The following is a 16,918-nucleotide window of genomic DNA, read 5'->3' as shown; positions in this document are numbered from 1 at the left end:
TGTCAGGAGTGAGTTGGTGTTTGGCTTCCTTTGGAAACGAAGTATTTAAATTATAAGTGACACATATATATGGCAAGGACCAAGAAGCATTTGGAAAAAGGGGAATGTAACTATACCTTTTATAGAAGAATACCTTTTATAGAAGATCTAGAACATGAGTTGTTGTCTGGGTCTTGTGAGATTAAAGAAGCCTTTTTGGATACCAATGAGAAGAAGCCACCACTGTAGTCTCTTTGGCTTAGAGAAGTGGAATGAAAGAGGCTAGGACATCCTTCAGCATTAGAATGACTAGGGTGAATGGGTTATTCATTAATGAATGCTATTGAGTATTACAAATGTTGAGAATTGGTGGAAAAAAACATTCTTCTCTTTCTTGCCAGATTATAGCATCCTAAACAGAAGTACCCAACAGGGCAGAAGGTGAGAAAATAAAATTTTTACTTGCTTACTTTTTGCCTCATTGGGGGAATTGTCTGTGGGTCCTCTGAAGACAACTCAGGACTGTTATTTTCTTTGCAATTACTACAGATTTTTCTCTTTGCCTTAGTTTTCCTATCTGCAATATGGGTATGTTTATATCTGATCTATAGAGGCACAGGGAGGTCCAATTATTTTAAATTAGTAAAGTGCCATATCAGTTTAATAAGTATAATTTAATAGCATTAATAATAGTGTAACTTAGAAATTACCGAGGAAAAGAAAAATGCTTTTTGAATAACTATTCTTTGCTAAAATATATTCCCTGTTGTGAGCTTCTCTTTTATTCAAACCTTTAACCATGAACACTGAGTTCAGCAAACTTAAAACTGCCTTTTTAAATATGTGTTGGCAGTGAGGTATTGTAATATAAAATTGTACTTTGGTTATTAAGGACAAAGCCACTAGTCAACATACTCTCTTTTGGAGAAAGAACTGGGAAAGACTGAGGGGAAATTTTAAAAGGCAGTTCACAGAAAGCTAAGCCTAAATATTTAGAAGAACACATTGAAAGACATTAAAGTATTTGTGTGGGCTTATGAAAATGGAATGTATATCCATTATCTCTGCAGGTAAGGACTTAAAGGGTACTTATCTTCAGTTGCACAAAAAATTTAGACCATAACTAACCATAGGCCAAATTCAAAAGAACCGCCTTTCTCCCACGCAGACTTACTTGATGGCAGCTATTCAGCTTTCTATGTGAACCTGAGGTTTGGGGTCTAGGCTAAAATCCCTGTGTGGAATCTGAGCTCTTTTTTTCTAATTAGGAAAACAACCCTTTATAGGGGTACTTTATTCTGTTGTTGCCTGAAAGGTCACTAGAGTGTTATGCCATAGATAGCTTCTGGTAGGTGTAGCCCGCATTGAATGAAGTGAGATTTGTTGATAAACCACTGTAGATGCTTCGCTTTCTAACCCTGTTCAGCAAATATATTTTCTCAGTATCTTAGGGTCCTGTTTTCCATGTTTCTTTCTTAGTTATATCAGAATCAGATTGTCAGTATTTTAACCTTGGTAACATATTTACATATGCTAAAAAATGAAAGTGAAAAGCAATCATTATAATGGTCTAAAAATAAAATATTTATTTAGAAATAGAGTAATCACTTTAAGCTTTTGGTTCTAAAAACTCAATAAAAAATGAAATATAAGTTCCACTTGATAAACTGTTTTTGTCTTTTTGTTCTTGCCTATTCCTGCCAGTTCTCAGTGAGATTCGAAGAAACACATGCTGTTTTTTTGCTGAGACTAAGATCTTGCTGTATAATAGTCTTCTAATATTATAAGACACTGCTGGATACATCACAGGGAAGCTGTGAAGTAGCATAAAGATTGAGGGCTTTGGAGTCAGAAACCTGGGCTCAGGTTCTGCCTTTGTTTCTTACCAGCATCTTATCCATAAGCAGGTCACAGCTTTCTTCCTCCACAAGGTAGAAATAACAGAATTCCAACTTCATAGGGTTATTGAGAGAATCATGTGTAATACTTAGAGGCATGTTTATTAAAGGTACACTATAGATAGATTTGGGATCTCATCTCTTTTTGAAAATGATTTATACAAAGAGAATGTTTTGAATTATGCTTGAAAATGCACATTAATGTTCTTTACTGAGAGGATGAGAACTTTGTATTAGAATTTACTAGTTTTGCATGGAATGACATAAGTATAGAAGTCATCAGCAGAAGCTGAGGAGAGCTGAGGTCGGTCTATAGAAACCGTTCAACTTCTCACTTAGTTGGTTGACTGTGGTCTGACAAGCAACAGGAGTAGCTTATATGACATAATGTACAACAAATAAAAAATATTGTATATGTAAAAAAACTACATAAAACTGAGTTTCCATGTTTTAAATATTTTTGGAAATAACCCTGTATATTATCTGGAAGGACAGAGAGAGCCTGGGACCAGCCTGGTTTGTGGTCTATGAGACATATGCAGGTAAAGGAAGTATCCAGTGGGTGGGCAAGAATAAGGACACTAAGAGCTTATCTTCCTGGTTTAGGAAGAGGAGATGAGGTCAATGCTTGGTGGAAGGATTACTTTGGAAAGAAAAAGCCTAACTTTTCATCTTACATTCAGGCAGAGTTGCAAGGAGACAACAGAATAATTGCTAGTATAGAGAGTTGTTGAGTTTCAGGGGTGTGTGTGGGGGGTGGGGCGGGGAATAAAGGAATTTACGTTTGATAACATTGATTTCCTCAAGTTTGAGTACTAGGCTTAAGGAGCTCAGAAAGGTTTGTGGCAGGTCCTGAAAGCATTGTCCACAGTAGAGTAGTGAAAGCATTGTTGAGCAGAAGACAGCATCCAGCCGTATTTAGTGACTTAGGAGTTTTTAGTCAGGCAGAGAATTTTGGAATCGGTGATTTTGGAGAAGCCTCTTTTCTCCATAATGAAGGTGATCTAAATTAGCCTCCTTGATGAAGAAAATCAAGGAAGTAAATGAAGTAAGTGGTAAGAGCTGAGAAGGTCAATAATTTGTAAAGCTAGTATCAAAAAATTATGCATCCAGGTATCTTTAATACTTCTGATAGATATGGAGAAGCATGTAGAATATGATGAAATAACTAAGCAAATTTCACCTTAAAGATGCCTGGGCTCACTTTGTGCCCTGCCATTTGGATGGATTAGATTCATCAGTGTTTGTTTTGTTCTCCCCTGTTAGAATTGCTTTCAATTATATATGACATGTCTTTCATCTGAAATTGAGAGCAGTAATCACAAGCTATAGGTGAGCTAGTTAGACATGATTGGGCTTATCTTCTCAGCTGACATCCAGAATATATTTAGAATGCACAGTCCATTTAATGCAGTGATTTTAATTGACTATGGGCACATTAATGTATGCATATTAGGCAAATAAAAAATAAAGCGTGCATGCTATAATAATTCAATAGAGAAATGTTCCTTGCCTTGAAATTTTTGCTAAAATAATCTGCATCATTTTACAGCCTCCAGAAAGGAAAATCACAAATCTCCTATGCCTAAATTAATCATATTTTTAGAATCACAGTCACAGTTTCAGGAAAAAGAATGTCCAGTGGTTGCTCTGATATTTTTATTTTATTTGTGAAAATCGAAACTAGATTTGCTATATTGGGCTCATTCAACACACTTACAATTAGTCCCATGTGAATTATGGTGTACATTTGGTCAATATAGATCAAAAACATAGTCCTCTTTAAAAAACGCCCCCCTTTTTTTTTTTTTTTTTTTGCTAAATTCTACATATACCTCTGATTTATCTTTTCGGTTTCAGCTGAAATGTCACTTCCTCAGGAAAGAGTTTCCTAGTCTTCTTAAGTGGACAAGATGCCTCTGGGGTGCATTCCCGCAGCACCGCCTACTTCCCTTGTCCGAACTTGCATTACGCTTTAGTGTAATTCCTTGTGTGAACCGTATGCTGGAATGTCAGCACCATGAAGGCAAAGACGGTATCTGTCTGGTTCACCGCTTTGTCCCTAGTGATTACCTGAGTGGTTACTTGAGAAATAGGTGTCGAAAGAGTCTATCTTGAGTATCACAGTGAAGTGATGTGGAAAGTAGACTTAGAATCAGGAAACTTAATTTCTGCTCCCAGTTCTGCCTCTACATGACTGTCTGATTTGGAGCAAGTCAGTTGAAGCACTCCTAACCACAACTATAAAATCAGGGGATTAAAGTAGGTGATTGCTAATGTTCATAGCGCTATGATTCAGCACAATTCCTTACTTCTGGGATTTGTTTACATACCAATGGTGTTGATAAAATATTTAAAATGAGCAAATCTGCAAAGGCATAGTGAATGAGAAAAATTAGTACTGAAGAGTTATTTCCCTCTGGCTGTTACTACTATTATGCACTGATTTTACAATTCAGGTTTGCAGGGAAATGGTCTGCTGAATAGGATATATACATATTTTTGGCATTTGAAAACTGAGATGGGACAATTCCCAGTTGGAAAACAAGGTGATGGAAAAGGTGGGGCCTGGGAGAGGGGAATAGGATTGATGGGTTTGGAGCCAACAGAAATATTGTCACCTGTTCGATTCAGTTCGCTGATGTAGGTGTATGGATGTGTGACTATGTGTTTCCCTTTGCCTCTCTGCTCTTGGGAATTTCTTTAACATCAACTTCATTAGTTACAAAGGCAGCAATCCATATCCAATTTTCTTTTTGTGTCAGAATTGTTCATGTATAAACTAGGCTCCTTTGTTGGAAACATTTGCAATTAATCCTATAAACCAACAAACCGAAAATGCAAATTTCGAACCGCCTGCCCCAGCCAACCCTGCTGACTTTGAGCCCTGACCACCATCTATTACATACAGAAACGAACTAAAATTCCCACTTTGGACCTAACCTAATTTCAAGTGATAATAGGCACGGATTCCCAGAAGCACTCTATGCCTCTTGATAGTAACATCCTAATTTCCTTTCCTGGTAAATGTTTTAAATAAGATTTTAGCACCAAAGGAAATTAACCTTTAAATTAATTGTAATTATAAAATGCCATTGCTGATTTTTGTCTTCAGCCTAATTACTTTCTATTATTTAAACAAACCTCACCTCCTGTGAGCTTCAAGTTTGTTTCTCCTTCACTCCCTGCCACACAATGCCAACCAATCCTAGTGGAGACTTCCCTGAGTCTCCGCTGCTAAAAAAGCTTCATTTAAATGTCACACAGGATTGAGAGTTTGCCCTACTCTTGCTTATTTACAAGGTGCTCTTTTAGCGCAGCGTGTAAGGCTGCTATGCTCAGATGTTTTCGTTCCGCATACCTGGTGGCCATCCTTAGAGAGGCAGTGTTCTTTAGTCTTCCTGCTGTTAAGAAGGAAATAGCTAAGCCCAGCCTTCTGTTTCTATTACATGGCACTTCCAAAACTAAAGCACAACTGGACATAATAAAGTTGGCACCCCTGTGAGCATCATTTATCAAAAGACTAACTTTGAGAGTGTAGTCTTCTTTCTTAGCATGTCTCAGCTTCCAACGGCTTTTAGAGTTCTGTGTCCTGTGCCAGCACTTTGTCTTGTCATTTGTTCTTTCGAGATGGGATGATGGGACACAACAACTTTGTGAGCATGTATATCTACATTCTGGTGCTAAAAGCATCCTATTTTTCCTCCACTTAGCTGCTTTCTTTCTCATGTCACTATTGTGAAAATAGAGAGATGGTGAGGAAACAAGTATAGAACCCTCATTACAGGTAGACTGAGTATTGCAGAATTGGAAGAAGATTTTTCTTTTAATCATTTTTGTGAATGTCACCACTTCTTCCATTCCCATGTCCTGGCTTTCTTTTCTATTGAAAAAAGAGATTAAAACAATTTGAATATTATTCATCTAATAGATAACCTCAGTGTTCTGAATAAAATGCTTTCTTTATTACACCAATTAAAGGTCTTCCTTTGCTAGTCTGAAGATTGTCACATAAACATTGATTATTTAGAACAGGGTTCTCATGCTCACTCTGGCAGCACATATACTAAAATTAGAAACAAAGTCCTGATTGTTTTGAATCAACAAAGGACAGAGAATTAATCAATTTCTTTTCCCCATTTTTTGAATTGGGAACATAAGATTTATTAAAAAGATGTTCATAACGTGCATGTGTATGTGTGAATGCATGTGTGTATGAAAAGTAGTGTAGTATAATAGAAGAGGCATCAAGAGAAAAGGGGGAAAATAAGTAATTGTTGAAGAATCACTCAAATTCAAAAATTAAGCTTATATATTTTTCTCTTCAGTGACCACAAGAGCGAGCAATTTAACAGGAGGCTGAAAAAGAAATCAGTGCTAATTTTGGGAGAAAAGTCTCACTGTTAGGGAATGCTGCTGTCACTGATAGAAACTTGCACGTGATTGACAGGAGGCATATGCGTATGTAGGCATTTGTTTCAGGTGTTGATCATTTGTCTTTTACATATGATGCCACATTTTTGTTTTTTTCCTTTTATTCGTTTAGAAAATGACAAATGGTGCTATATTTTAATTGGTTATTCATTTACTTAAAATAAACTGAGATCTAAGGAAATATTACCTTTCCTTAGCAGTTTCTGTATAGTTCAGGAAATGTTTGTAGAGAGCTGATTGATTCATTCATTTATTTCCCAGATACTTATTGAGTCCTGCTCAAAGTTGGGAATACGTTAGACGCTGAGGATAGAGCGGTGGTCAAGACAGGTGTGGTCCCCAATGGCAGCCTTTAATACTCTAATACTCTCTTATCCTGAAGGAGTCAATATGTGCTGAGTTGGTGTCAAAAGTTCATGAATAAGCTCAGTGATCTTGGGCACATCATTTAATCTTTATGGGTCTATAAAATTAAGGTGTTGAAATAGAGCCGTAGGCAGTAGTTATCCACTATTTTAAACACCAGTATTCTTAGTCCAAAAGAAATCGTAAGCAGAACGAAAAGTTGTACAATTAAATAAATGCAGAGCTCCTGTGGTTTGGGGAGTTGAGGAAGGAGCAGGGTGACACCTTCTACCTTAATCCCACCATGGTTCTGCAGAGTATGGCTAGAGATTAGTGGCATTCAAAGTCTGGGGCTCAAGGTTCTAATATTACAAGATTCTGTTCAAAGATGGGGAAAGTAATGGCAAGTTTTGTTTGTGTGGGAGGCTGGTAGATATAGACAAGATTATTTCACTTAGTTAATTTTAGAATTGCAAAACAAATGTTATAAAGAGATGATAAAACAATAATACACTTCTCTTTGATTTGATTGCTTGAGTATGATACTTGTAAAGTGAAATAGGCACATCATTCTCAGAATTCTACCTGTCAACTTGATACCCAAGATCTCTGCACCTTGTTTGAACTGTTAATTACCTGCCCCTAAGGTTATATTTGTAGAGTGATTTATAAATAACAGGAAAGAAAGCTCAAGTTACCAAATAGATGTATAGTATGTCCCTAACACCCAGATAGAATGATAGTTTAGTTTAGATAGATAGATGATAGATAGATAGATAGATAGATAGATAGATAGATAGATAGATAGATAGATAGATAAATAGATGTCAGACAGATGATCGATAGATGATAGACAGACAAACAGACAGATGATGCTGATAGGAAGGAAGGAAAGAAAGAAGAAAGGAAGGAAGGAAGAAAAGAAGGGAGACTAAGGGATACATGCTATGCCAAAATGTTAATTGAGAACCAGAATTCAGAACTGTGGGGTCATTCTGCTTTTTTTTTTTTTAGTTTATATTTTTGATACATTCTGCAGTCATTGTACATTCCTTTATAAACAGGAAGAAACAAATATTTAATAGAAAGTACTCCCTGCTCCCTCCTACAGCCTCCTTCATAGGTAGGAGTATATGATTGTGCTCAAAGAATTGCATCCAGACTTAATGATCCTGACAGACTGGAAAAATGATCAAACACAGAATGGAGTTCAATACACAGAAGCGCAGGCCAGCAGGCCTTAGAAGAAAAATCAAACAAAAATAACAGAAAATTATTAGCCTTAGAGAAGTAAATAATTTCCTGTGGTTTGCTTTTCAAATGAAAGATTCTATAAATCGATTGTGACTTTTATCCAAAGGACAGTTGATTTTGAAGAACTCAAGACAGTTTTTTATAAACTTGTGCTTGGATGGTGGGTTCATGCATATGTGCATCTGCAAGTTTAAACATCTAGAACTCATTTTTTAACATTTTTCAAAATAAATCCTCTAGGATGTATATATTTTAAGTGACATTTCATAACTTTCTCCAGATTATTTGAATATTTAATACTTAGAAATACATCAAATCTCTTTTACAAAAGATAGTGTCTACTTAGAAAAATGGACACATTTTTTTAGAGGATTGATGTTTAATTTTAGCTTAACTATTAAGCAAAAGATGGGAAATATAATAAAAGTTGAGAAATCATATGGCAATTTTTTTTCCTTTATCGATTAGTGATGTTTCCCACGGCTGCCTGTCTTCCTTTTAACTGTCACATGTAACAATTCTAATGAAGCAGAGACACAAATTCTTAGTTCTTTTACTGTAAGTAGACATCTGACTGTGATGCAGGAGAACTGAGGATTAAGTGAGAGAAGAGCTACACATGTAATAAAAGGCACAACAGACCAGGAATCTCGGAACATTTTTTCTTTCACAGAATATTGTAAGAGAGAACAAGTAGAGGGGAATAGAAAAGACTGGAAGTCATAAGGAAAACTCAGCATGGCTGGCAACAGATGGTACAGTGAAGAGCCGGCCACAAAGACAGCTCAGCAAGGGATGTGTGCTCTCCTGGAGAAAGCCTTTTCTCCTAAGACACATGGCTGCTTTTTCATGAACAAATATAAAAGTATGTTGTGATGGCTGCCCCACTTAAAGGGGGTTCAAGTGTCAAGACACAGCCTCTGGAGCAGGGTCCCAGCTTTTGTTCTGGTGAGGAGCTACTCATCGGAAGGCAGACTTCCCTGCCCTTTAGCAGGAGGTGCTGACCTGCTACGCCTGCCTGGAAGCAGTGGGCACCTAGCTGGAGGCCGGTAGCATTATAGCCTGGAGCCTCTTACCCACAGGCGTTTGATGGACCTGTGAGCCAAAGCTAGACTCACTCTGTGCCCCACAGGTATTTTCAAATATCCAAGAGCTACATAGTGTGTGTGTGTGTGTGTGTGTGTGTGTGTGTGTGTGTGTGTGTGTGTGTGTGTGTGTTTGGATATTGGGTGTTACAGACTGAATTGTGTTCTCCCAAAATCTGTATGTTGGAGGCCTAACCTCCCTCATGTCTTTTTATTCAGAGAAGGGGCCTTTCAAGAGGTAATTGATGTTAAATGAGACCATTAGGGTGGGGCCCTAATTCAATCGGTCTGGTGTTCTTTTTAGAAGAAAAAGAGACACCAAGGGCATGCACAGACAGAGCAGAAAGGCCATGTGAGGACAAAGCAAGTCAGCCATCTGCAAGCCAAGGAAAGAGGTTTCAGAAGAAAGCAAACCTGCCAACACCTTGATCTTGGATTTCTAGCTTTAAGGGTTGTGTGAAAATAAATCTCTGTGTAAGCCACCCAGTTGTCGTATTTTGTTATTATAGACCCAGGGGACTAGTAAATGGGGTCAGGAGTGTCTGCATCTTCCTGCTTGACACCAGCGCTCCCAGCGTGGTTGTTATCTCCTGGGAGGTGCAGCAGATGGCAGTGGCGTCCTGTGAGTTGGCATAGCCAGGCCAGCCAGCCTGTCAGGCTTCGACTCTGGCTTAGATAACAAAAGGGTCAGAGATGTGAAGTTTGAGGTCTAGGCTTCTTCATAGGAAACAACAACAACAACTTTGCATTAAAATGTCAGTATAAATATTAATCGCATGGGGCTCTAGAAAAGCAAATGAGATACTGTTTAAAAGGAGATATAAGATAAACAGTTTCAGGCATTTGTTGTGCCTGCCGTTTAACTCCCTCTAGATCAATAATGATTCATTCCCATTTCATGGCGTCTAAGTTTGAGTCTTTGCTCCCGGAGCCTGAACCCTCTCCATAGCTCCCAGAGGTTTCTGCCTGGCTACACTTGCTGCCGAGGCCTGAAGTGCCAAAACCGAACACATAGCTGGTCAGCTTCATATCGATGCAGAGAACACTTTAGTTTTCCAGTTGCCATAGTTGGGCTCTTATCTCTGCAGTTCTTTCTCAGCATAGTTAAAGAACCAAAACTGCCCTCTGTTCCTCATGAGGCTCTTAGGAGTATAAAATTAACTAATTTGGCAGGAAGGTTGTTAGCACTTCCTCCTGCATGACACTCCTATCAGGATGCTTTATTCAAATCCACAGCAGGTAAGAATAGACACACAGAGATCTGTTCCCTGTTTACATAGACATTAAACTTTTCACATATGTCAGCGCTTACTTTCTGAGAGCATTTGTGTGTGTGTGTGTGTGTATGTGTGTGTGTGTGTGCTTTACTTTCATCAAGTCAGTAAGCTTTCAAAGGATCGAAATAATTTTCTTTATGATATAATTACCAAAAATTAGACAGAAATTTTAAACCTTTTTTATCCTTGAGCACGTGTGTGTGTGTGTGTGTGTGTGTGTTTCACTTTCATCAAGTCAGTAAACTTTCAAAGGATCGAAATAATTTTCTTTATGAAAGTCATGTGTTCTAGTCAGTGTCAGGAGGTGAACATACAGACAAGTGACCAAGACAATGATAATATATGGGAAATATTAATCCAAAGCATTGTACTCAACAAATACTCATTGATTGTCTGTGTGAGTGTGAATGACCACAAGTAAATGAACCTAGCTGAAAGGAGAACTGGCCCCAATGAACATCTCCTCCAGGCTTTTAGTCCCATATAAGTCTAAGATAAGAATCAGTCTACTTGGTTATAAAAATTTATATCTTGCCCACTGAGCAAAAAGACTAAAATTACAAAACTTGCCTATGAGAAGTCAGCTTATGTTTGGAATTCGTAAAGGCAGATAATGTGTTATGGTCAAAACACATTCAAAGACAAAGGCATTATATTTGAGAGACTTGGAATATAGGTTATTATATGCTTGAAAGGTAAACCAGATCTTTCAAAAGATATTTGTGACTTCTTATCTCCTTGGATTGACACGTCTTTGGCCAAAACTCGATCTAGGGCAAAATTCCCTAAAATGAGTTCTCTGGAATTCTAATGCTCTGGAATAGTAAGATTGCTTATGAAAAAGAGTTTTATGGTCAAATGTTTGGATATTAACTATACTTTTAAATTCTATAATTGATACCTCAACATTTACAAAATGATCACTTACTGTTCTCAAGTAAACCCTAGCTCACCTAAAATATCTGGAGACTTTAGATAGTCCCAAATCATATTTTCTAACATATCTGGAGACTTTAGATAGTCCCAAATCATATTTTCGTGTCACTGTGAACACAAATTTCACGGGGTGTCATTTTCAAACTTAGCTAGCGAATACTAAACCCGCTTACCCTGCATCATCCATTTATTTAGATGGAAAGAAACCACAGTAAAGGTGCTTGTCTACAGTTCTGTTCTCTCCCTCTCTGCTGACCGACCTGATGCTTCCTGAGTGGCCCTGTGTGGCATGAAGTGCTCTCCCTGAGGAACTCCGAGTAAAATAAAACCATGAAGCTATTTTTGGTTCTTCTCTTTGATCTGCATTTGGCCTCTCTATAGTTCACCCAATGTAATATGATTAAAACAAAACTGTGGATAGGAAAAATCAAACATACTTCTTTATTGCAGTACTCTCAGAGATGTGAATATATAAATGTGCATTTTAAATTTTCTGTGTCAAAACTTACTTGGCTTTGGGATCTTTTTTGAGCAGTATATCTTATAGAATTAGCATTTCTGTGATCCCCTTTGGGAGGCACTATTCTGGAGAGATACTGATTGTCTATCTAGGAAACTTGGTGAGTCAGTATTTTCTGATGATGAAAATGCACTGGCATCATTATGAAATAAAATCAGTCACTGTCGCCTAAGGAAAGGTTACTTCCCATATGAAATTTAACCCATAGACTTTCCCTTTCATCAAGGATTTGGCACACAAACACTGAATGGTAATATTTAAGTGAACTCACATAGTTTGTGGGGTCCGTGTATTTTAAAATCCATCATCTATTACTCTTCCTAATCTTTGAATAAATCTTTTGTGCATAAGACAAGTGCTTACTAGATGTCTTCTCTTATATATTCATTATGTACCCCAACTTCAACCTGTTCAAAGTGAACCAACTGTCACTTCCCCATGCTACTTTCCTCAAGTGATATTTCCATTTACCCATTCACTTATAACAGAATCCCAGGAATCTATCAATCTTTTCCTTGTCCCTTACACAGTGCTCATCCCTAGCCCATAAATCACTTTGTTTTTAACATGTCTCATACCATATCTATCCTCTCCATCTCTAATACTGGCCCTAGTCCAGACCCTTATCATCTCATATCTCAGTCATTTTCATGGTGTCTAACTAGTCTCATTTTCCCTAATCTGCTCTCCCCGGTCCTGAAGTCTTTTCTTCATATTGATACGAATGTGATTTTTCTAAAGTATATTTCTGATTATGTTCTATTTTTAAATTACCTGCTAATTGAATTGCTATCATGCTATGCAAAATAAAGTCCAAATTCCTTATTCTGTTTAACATTTTTTTATTGTCACGCCCATGTTCTCTTTTCCAGTCTTCTCTGGGTATCTACCTCTAGCATAGGATACAATTCAGTCATATTAATCTGGCTTGCTCTGCCCTCAACACAGCCAGCTATAATATGCCTTTGTGTTTTTTCATCTTTTGCCTGGGATCACCTAACTACCCCATCAGCTATCCTATTCATCTTTCATCTATTCATCCTCCAAATCCAAGATTAAGAGTGTCATTCTCTATGAAGCCTTTCCTGGTCCCTTTCCTATCTCTCTGCGCTATATACTATAGAGAGTTTTATTATACTTATATGTCTATGTGTTTGTTTTTCTCTACTAGATGGTAAGTTCCTAGAGGTAAAAGATTGTGTGTTACTAATCTTAAAATCTCCAAAGCCAGATAGAGCACTTGATACATTGAAAAGTATCATCATTTCCTTTTACATACAGAATAATGTAAAGAATGTATTCTGTATTCCTGCTTTTACATCACATAGTAGTATGATTGAAAAAGTGCCTCCTCTAGATTAACCACCTGATACTGCCTCCTCCTTTCTAGTATGATTGGAAAGTGAAGAAGAAACACATATTTATTTTTGGATTTTTTCTCAAATCATCCTGTAGCAGAGGAGTGGTCTCTCATCTTTTCCCCCATTTTTTCAAAACCCCAATCGACATGAATATTTTTGGAAACAAAACAAATGATTCTTAATTCTGAATTTTCTTCAGAGTAAATATAGTTATATGGACAAGTATCCATGATAGTACTCAGAGAGAATAGGAGTACTTTCCCCATTTCTCCTATTTCAGATCCTTAGGAGGCAAGGAAGAAATGAAACCTTCTGCCTGCCATTTTTAAAAGAGCAGAGGACAACGGAGCCACTTAGAGGATTGTAAGAGTGTACCACCTTCTCAATATGGATCAAGCAATAAGGCTCAATGCTGAGACTCTGACACAGAGTTCTAGCTGTTTGTATCAAAGCATAGCAACAAAAAGGACATATGAAAAAGGTTTCCCGAAGACAAATTTCTTGAATTAATCCTGTCTGTTCTTGTTAGAATTTTAGGAACTATTGCAAATTGTTAATTAAGATTTGTAGTCCTGGGTAAAACTGATTTCTTATAGATACCTAATAAATGGTTTATAAAAAGCGAACAGTCAAGTTAACCACATTTAAAAATCACTTCCATCTCCTGTTTCCTCCCTACACCCCTTATTAGAATTGTTATAAGAGGAATAGATCTTAAAAGCACCTTTCAATGAAAAGAAAGAAATATCTTTTCAATATGCTGTATACTTTTATGAAAACACTTCATTCCCTGTTCTAATGATGTGTTGGGGGATATTGTCTGAGAACTAGGAAGGCTAGGTAGGAGGCAGTAAAGAAGATGCTTTGAACTTGAAAGAAACAGAACAGAGCTTTAATACTTACAGCTGTCCTCTTCTTCAGTTATACATTTCACAACATAACAGGCGTAGATGAACCCTGCCAGCTGAAACAAAACAAAGATGCTTTAGACATGAGGCAGAGGCAACAGAACTGAATCTCACTGGGGATGTAACTTTTCAAAGGCAGGTGCTTTATGACTAGATTTAGTGTTCCAAAATGGTTCATCAGACTGGACCCTGACTCCACTGTAGACTCCTGATTCAAGTGATGTTTATCTATCTTATAAATAAATGTTTTCCTCTGAACTGAATTTATGTGTAAGATTTATAAATTGCCAGGCAATCTAAAACATGTTATTTTAGGTATAGGAAAAGAAAAAAAGAATTATGGCCTTTCATTAATGCAATAACATTTGCATTTGTGCCAATCAACTTCTAATTTACTTTATCAGCAACTGACCATCATAAAAATGTTTTGAGAAGAAAATATTAAGAAGATTCCATGATATGTTGCATAAATACTTTGTAAGCAAAAAAGACTTCTTATTCAGACCTGTAATAGGAACCGTGGCATACCAAGTATAATTAGGATGAATTTTACAGAGAAGCCATTGGGTGGAAACCTTCCTATGGTCAGGGAGGTTTTCACTCACTGAAATTGGTTCCTGTAAAGAACACAGGTACCTGCTCCCTCAGATCTACCCCTCAGATAGAGTGGTTTACATTCCTTCATATCGGTATAATACTTACTTAGTCAGATTATGAGTGCTGCTGGAAAGAAGCAAACTAATGTAATTTCTTGAAAACTGGAAAAATTATTCCCCCAAATAATTCAGTTTGGGGGATCTTTAAAAGTATGTCCTAAGAACAGTGATGAAGATTATTATGACAGCACTTCAGAAAGGTATTGATCTGGCTGAGTAGTGACCCTACAAGACAGTATCTGGTGTGGGGAAGAGACGGTTAGAAAAGGCCTTCCACCGGGAAGCCAAGAAACAAGGCAGAAAGCAGCTGCCGTGATAAGCCTAATGAAACTGTTTTTCATTAGCTAACAGCGATCCTTCCGGAAGGCAAGAGTGGAACATTTTAAGTCAGAGGGGACACGGATCGGTGTTTAATGAGACAGAACTATTATGAGATAAAGGGTGGGGGTGGGGGGTTAGTTAAAAGGAACTTTAGAAAAGCTCAAATTTGGGTTTGAGGGAGAAAGCATGTCCTAGCAGATTCTAGCTCTCTTCTAAGAGAACTGGAATGGGATGAAACAGTGGTTATCCTGGCATAGAAGTCATGACCCTGCTCAGTGAAGGAATGGGTGGGGAAGAGGACCTGTGAAACATGTTCTTCGAGAGCTTTTGTTGTCAGTTCCCGGATGAGAGAGAATGTGTACCCCCTCCCCTCTCACCCTCAAATGTAGTATCTGAACCAATACACATAATACAACATTAAATAAAGGCATAACTGATGCTGTATTAGCAGGATTAGTTTTCTTTTTAAAACATATGTATCTTAGAAAAATCATCAAATCAACATTTTTCTTTTTGAATTATATGTTGCTATTGGCAACAAAATAGTGCTAGTAAGAACTTTTCTTTATATAATAGAATCATCAGGATTCTTAGACTACAGGGTACTATTAAAAACCAGTGTCTCCTATTTGGCTTTAGCAAAGATTTTGATTGGACTAAACAAAATGACATGGTGACTTGAGCATCTTCATGGGTACTGGAAAAACAGACTACTAACACTTCTTACTCTTTCATGTACCAGGACCAATGAAATTGCTCTAATCACTGAGTGACCCAGTCCTTCCCATGGGTACACTGTCATGTACTTGGATCTGGCTGTGGCTAGGTAAAGAGGCAATGGGTTTGCTTAAATCCCTTGGAGTAAGGTTTATAGTTTCTCTCCTTCCTCCACATGAAGCCCTTACCATCCATGGCTAGATGCTATAGATTTATCAATAGTCCATCTCTTCTTTTCAGTTTTAAATACTTGTTACTTAAATTTCTGTAAAGCAATTTTTTTTTTACCCAATCGCAAACTTTTCTTTTGATTCGTACTCATCACTTCATTACTTTGGAAATAAAAATCTAGGTAAAGAGCATTAATAAATTCTGAGATTCAGGGCCAATAAGTTTACATTTCTCATTGGGGTGTCATTGGATTCTAGATTATTAACCGCACTACTCTCCCAGAATGCAGCCAAGGCACTGGATTCTGCTTACCAGTGATCTTTTCATTGTCTTTGGTTGCATTCTTTTAACTATCAGGGGAGCTCCTTTGATGTAAAAGTAAATCCTGCTGCATTTCATTACCAAAGCTTGCTGATTAAAAGAACTTCAGCTTTTAAATTGGTCACTTCTAAATACACATGAAAATTTGTTTCCCCAAAATTAATCAAGATTCATAAGCTTCTGTTATCTTCTAATTTTCCTACACCATATAAATTTCTAATTTAATTTTTATTCCCTCATAGCAGTTTATAAAATTTACCTACAGAAAATGGGTTTCGAATCATTTCTGACGACTGAATGCCTCCTATAATGTGCAACTCTGCTAATTGCTAGTTGGGTTGCAAAGATTAAGTCAGAGTTTCTCAACCTTGGCACCGTTGACATTTTGGATTGAGCAATCTTTTTTTTTTTTTTTTTTGTGGGGTCTGTTGTGCATTTTAGGATGTTTAACTAGTAACATCTTACCATCAAGACAGTCAACGATTGAGGCAATCAAAAAATGTCAGCCGACATTGCAAATGTCCTTTAAAGGGCAAAATTGCCCCAGTTAGAGCTACTGTTTTAGATACAATCCTATCCTGAAAAAATTTGCAATCTTAGAGCATAAGTACACATATAATTGTAATTTGAAGTAGATTAAGATGAATGACAGAAAGAAGGAAGAAAACTGAATGTCTCCTAAGTGACAAAAAATTTGAATGTCTATTAAGTGACTACTAAAAAGTACAAAATTTT

General features: G+C 37.1%; 1 protein-coding gene across 3 annotated transcripts in view; it reads right to left on the bottom strand.

The window, feature by feature from the left end:
- The window catches only part of NKAIN2 (sodium/potassium transporting ATPase interacting 2), an 829,945-nt gene that overhangs the window by 11,628 nt on the left and 801,399 nt on the right, over nt 1-16,918 (bottom strand). For all 3 annotated transcript variants that reach the window (XM_006926140.2, XM_006926139.1, XM_006926141.1), the window contains one exon: nt 13,993-14,053. In XM_006926140.2, coding sequence (XP_006926202.1) covers nt 13,993-14,053 — 61 coding nt within the window. The remainder of the gene's footprint in view (nt 1-13,992; nt 14,054-16,918) is intronic.

The sequence above is a fragment of the Pteropus alecto genome, unplaced genomic scaffold (assembly GCF_000325575.1).
Source record: "Pteropus alecto unplaced genomic scaffold, ASM32557v1 scaffold79, whole genome shotgun sequence".
Taxonomy (NCBI): domain Eukaryota; kingdom Metazoa; phylum Chordata; class Mammalia; order Chiroptera; family Pteropodidae; genus Pteropus; species Pteropus alecto.
The sequence above is the reverse complement of the archived record's forward strand: the minus strand, read 5'-3'. Positions and strand labels throughout refer to the sequence as shown.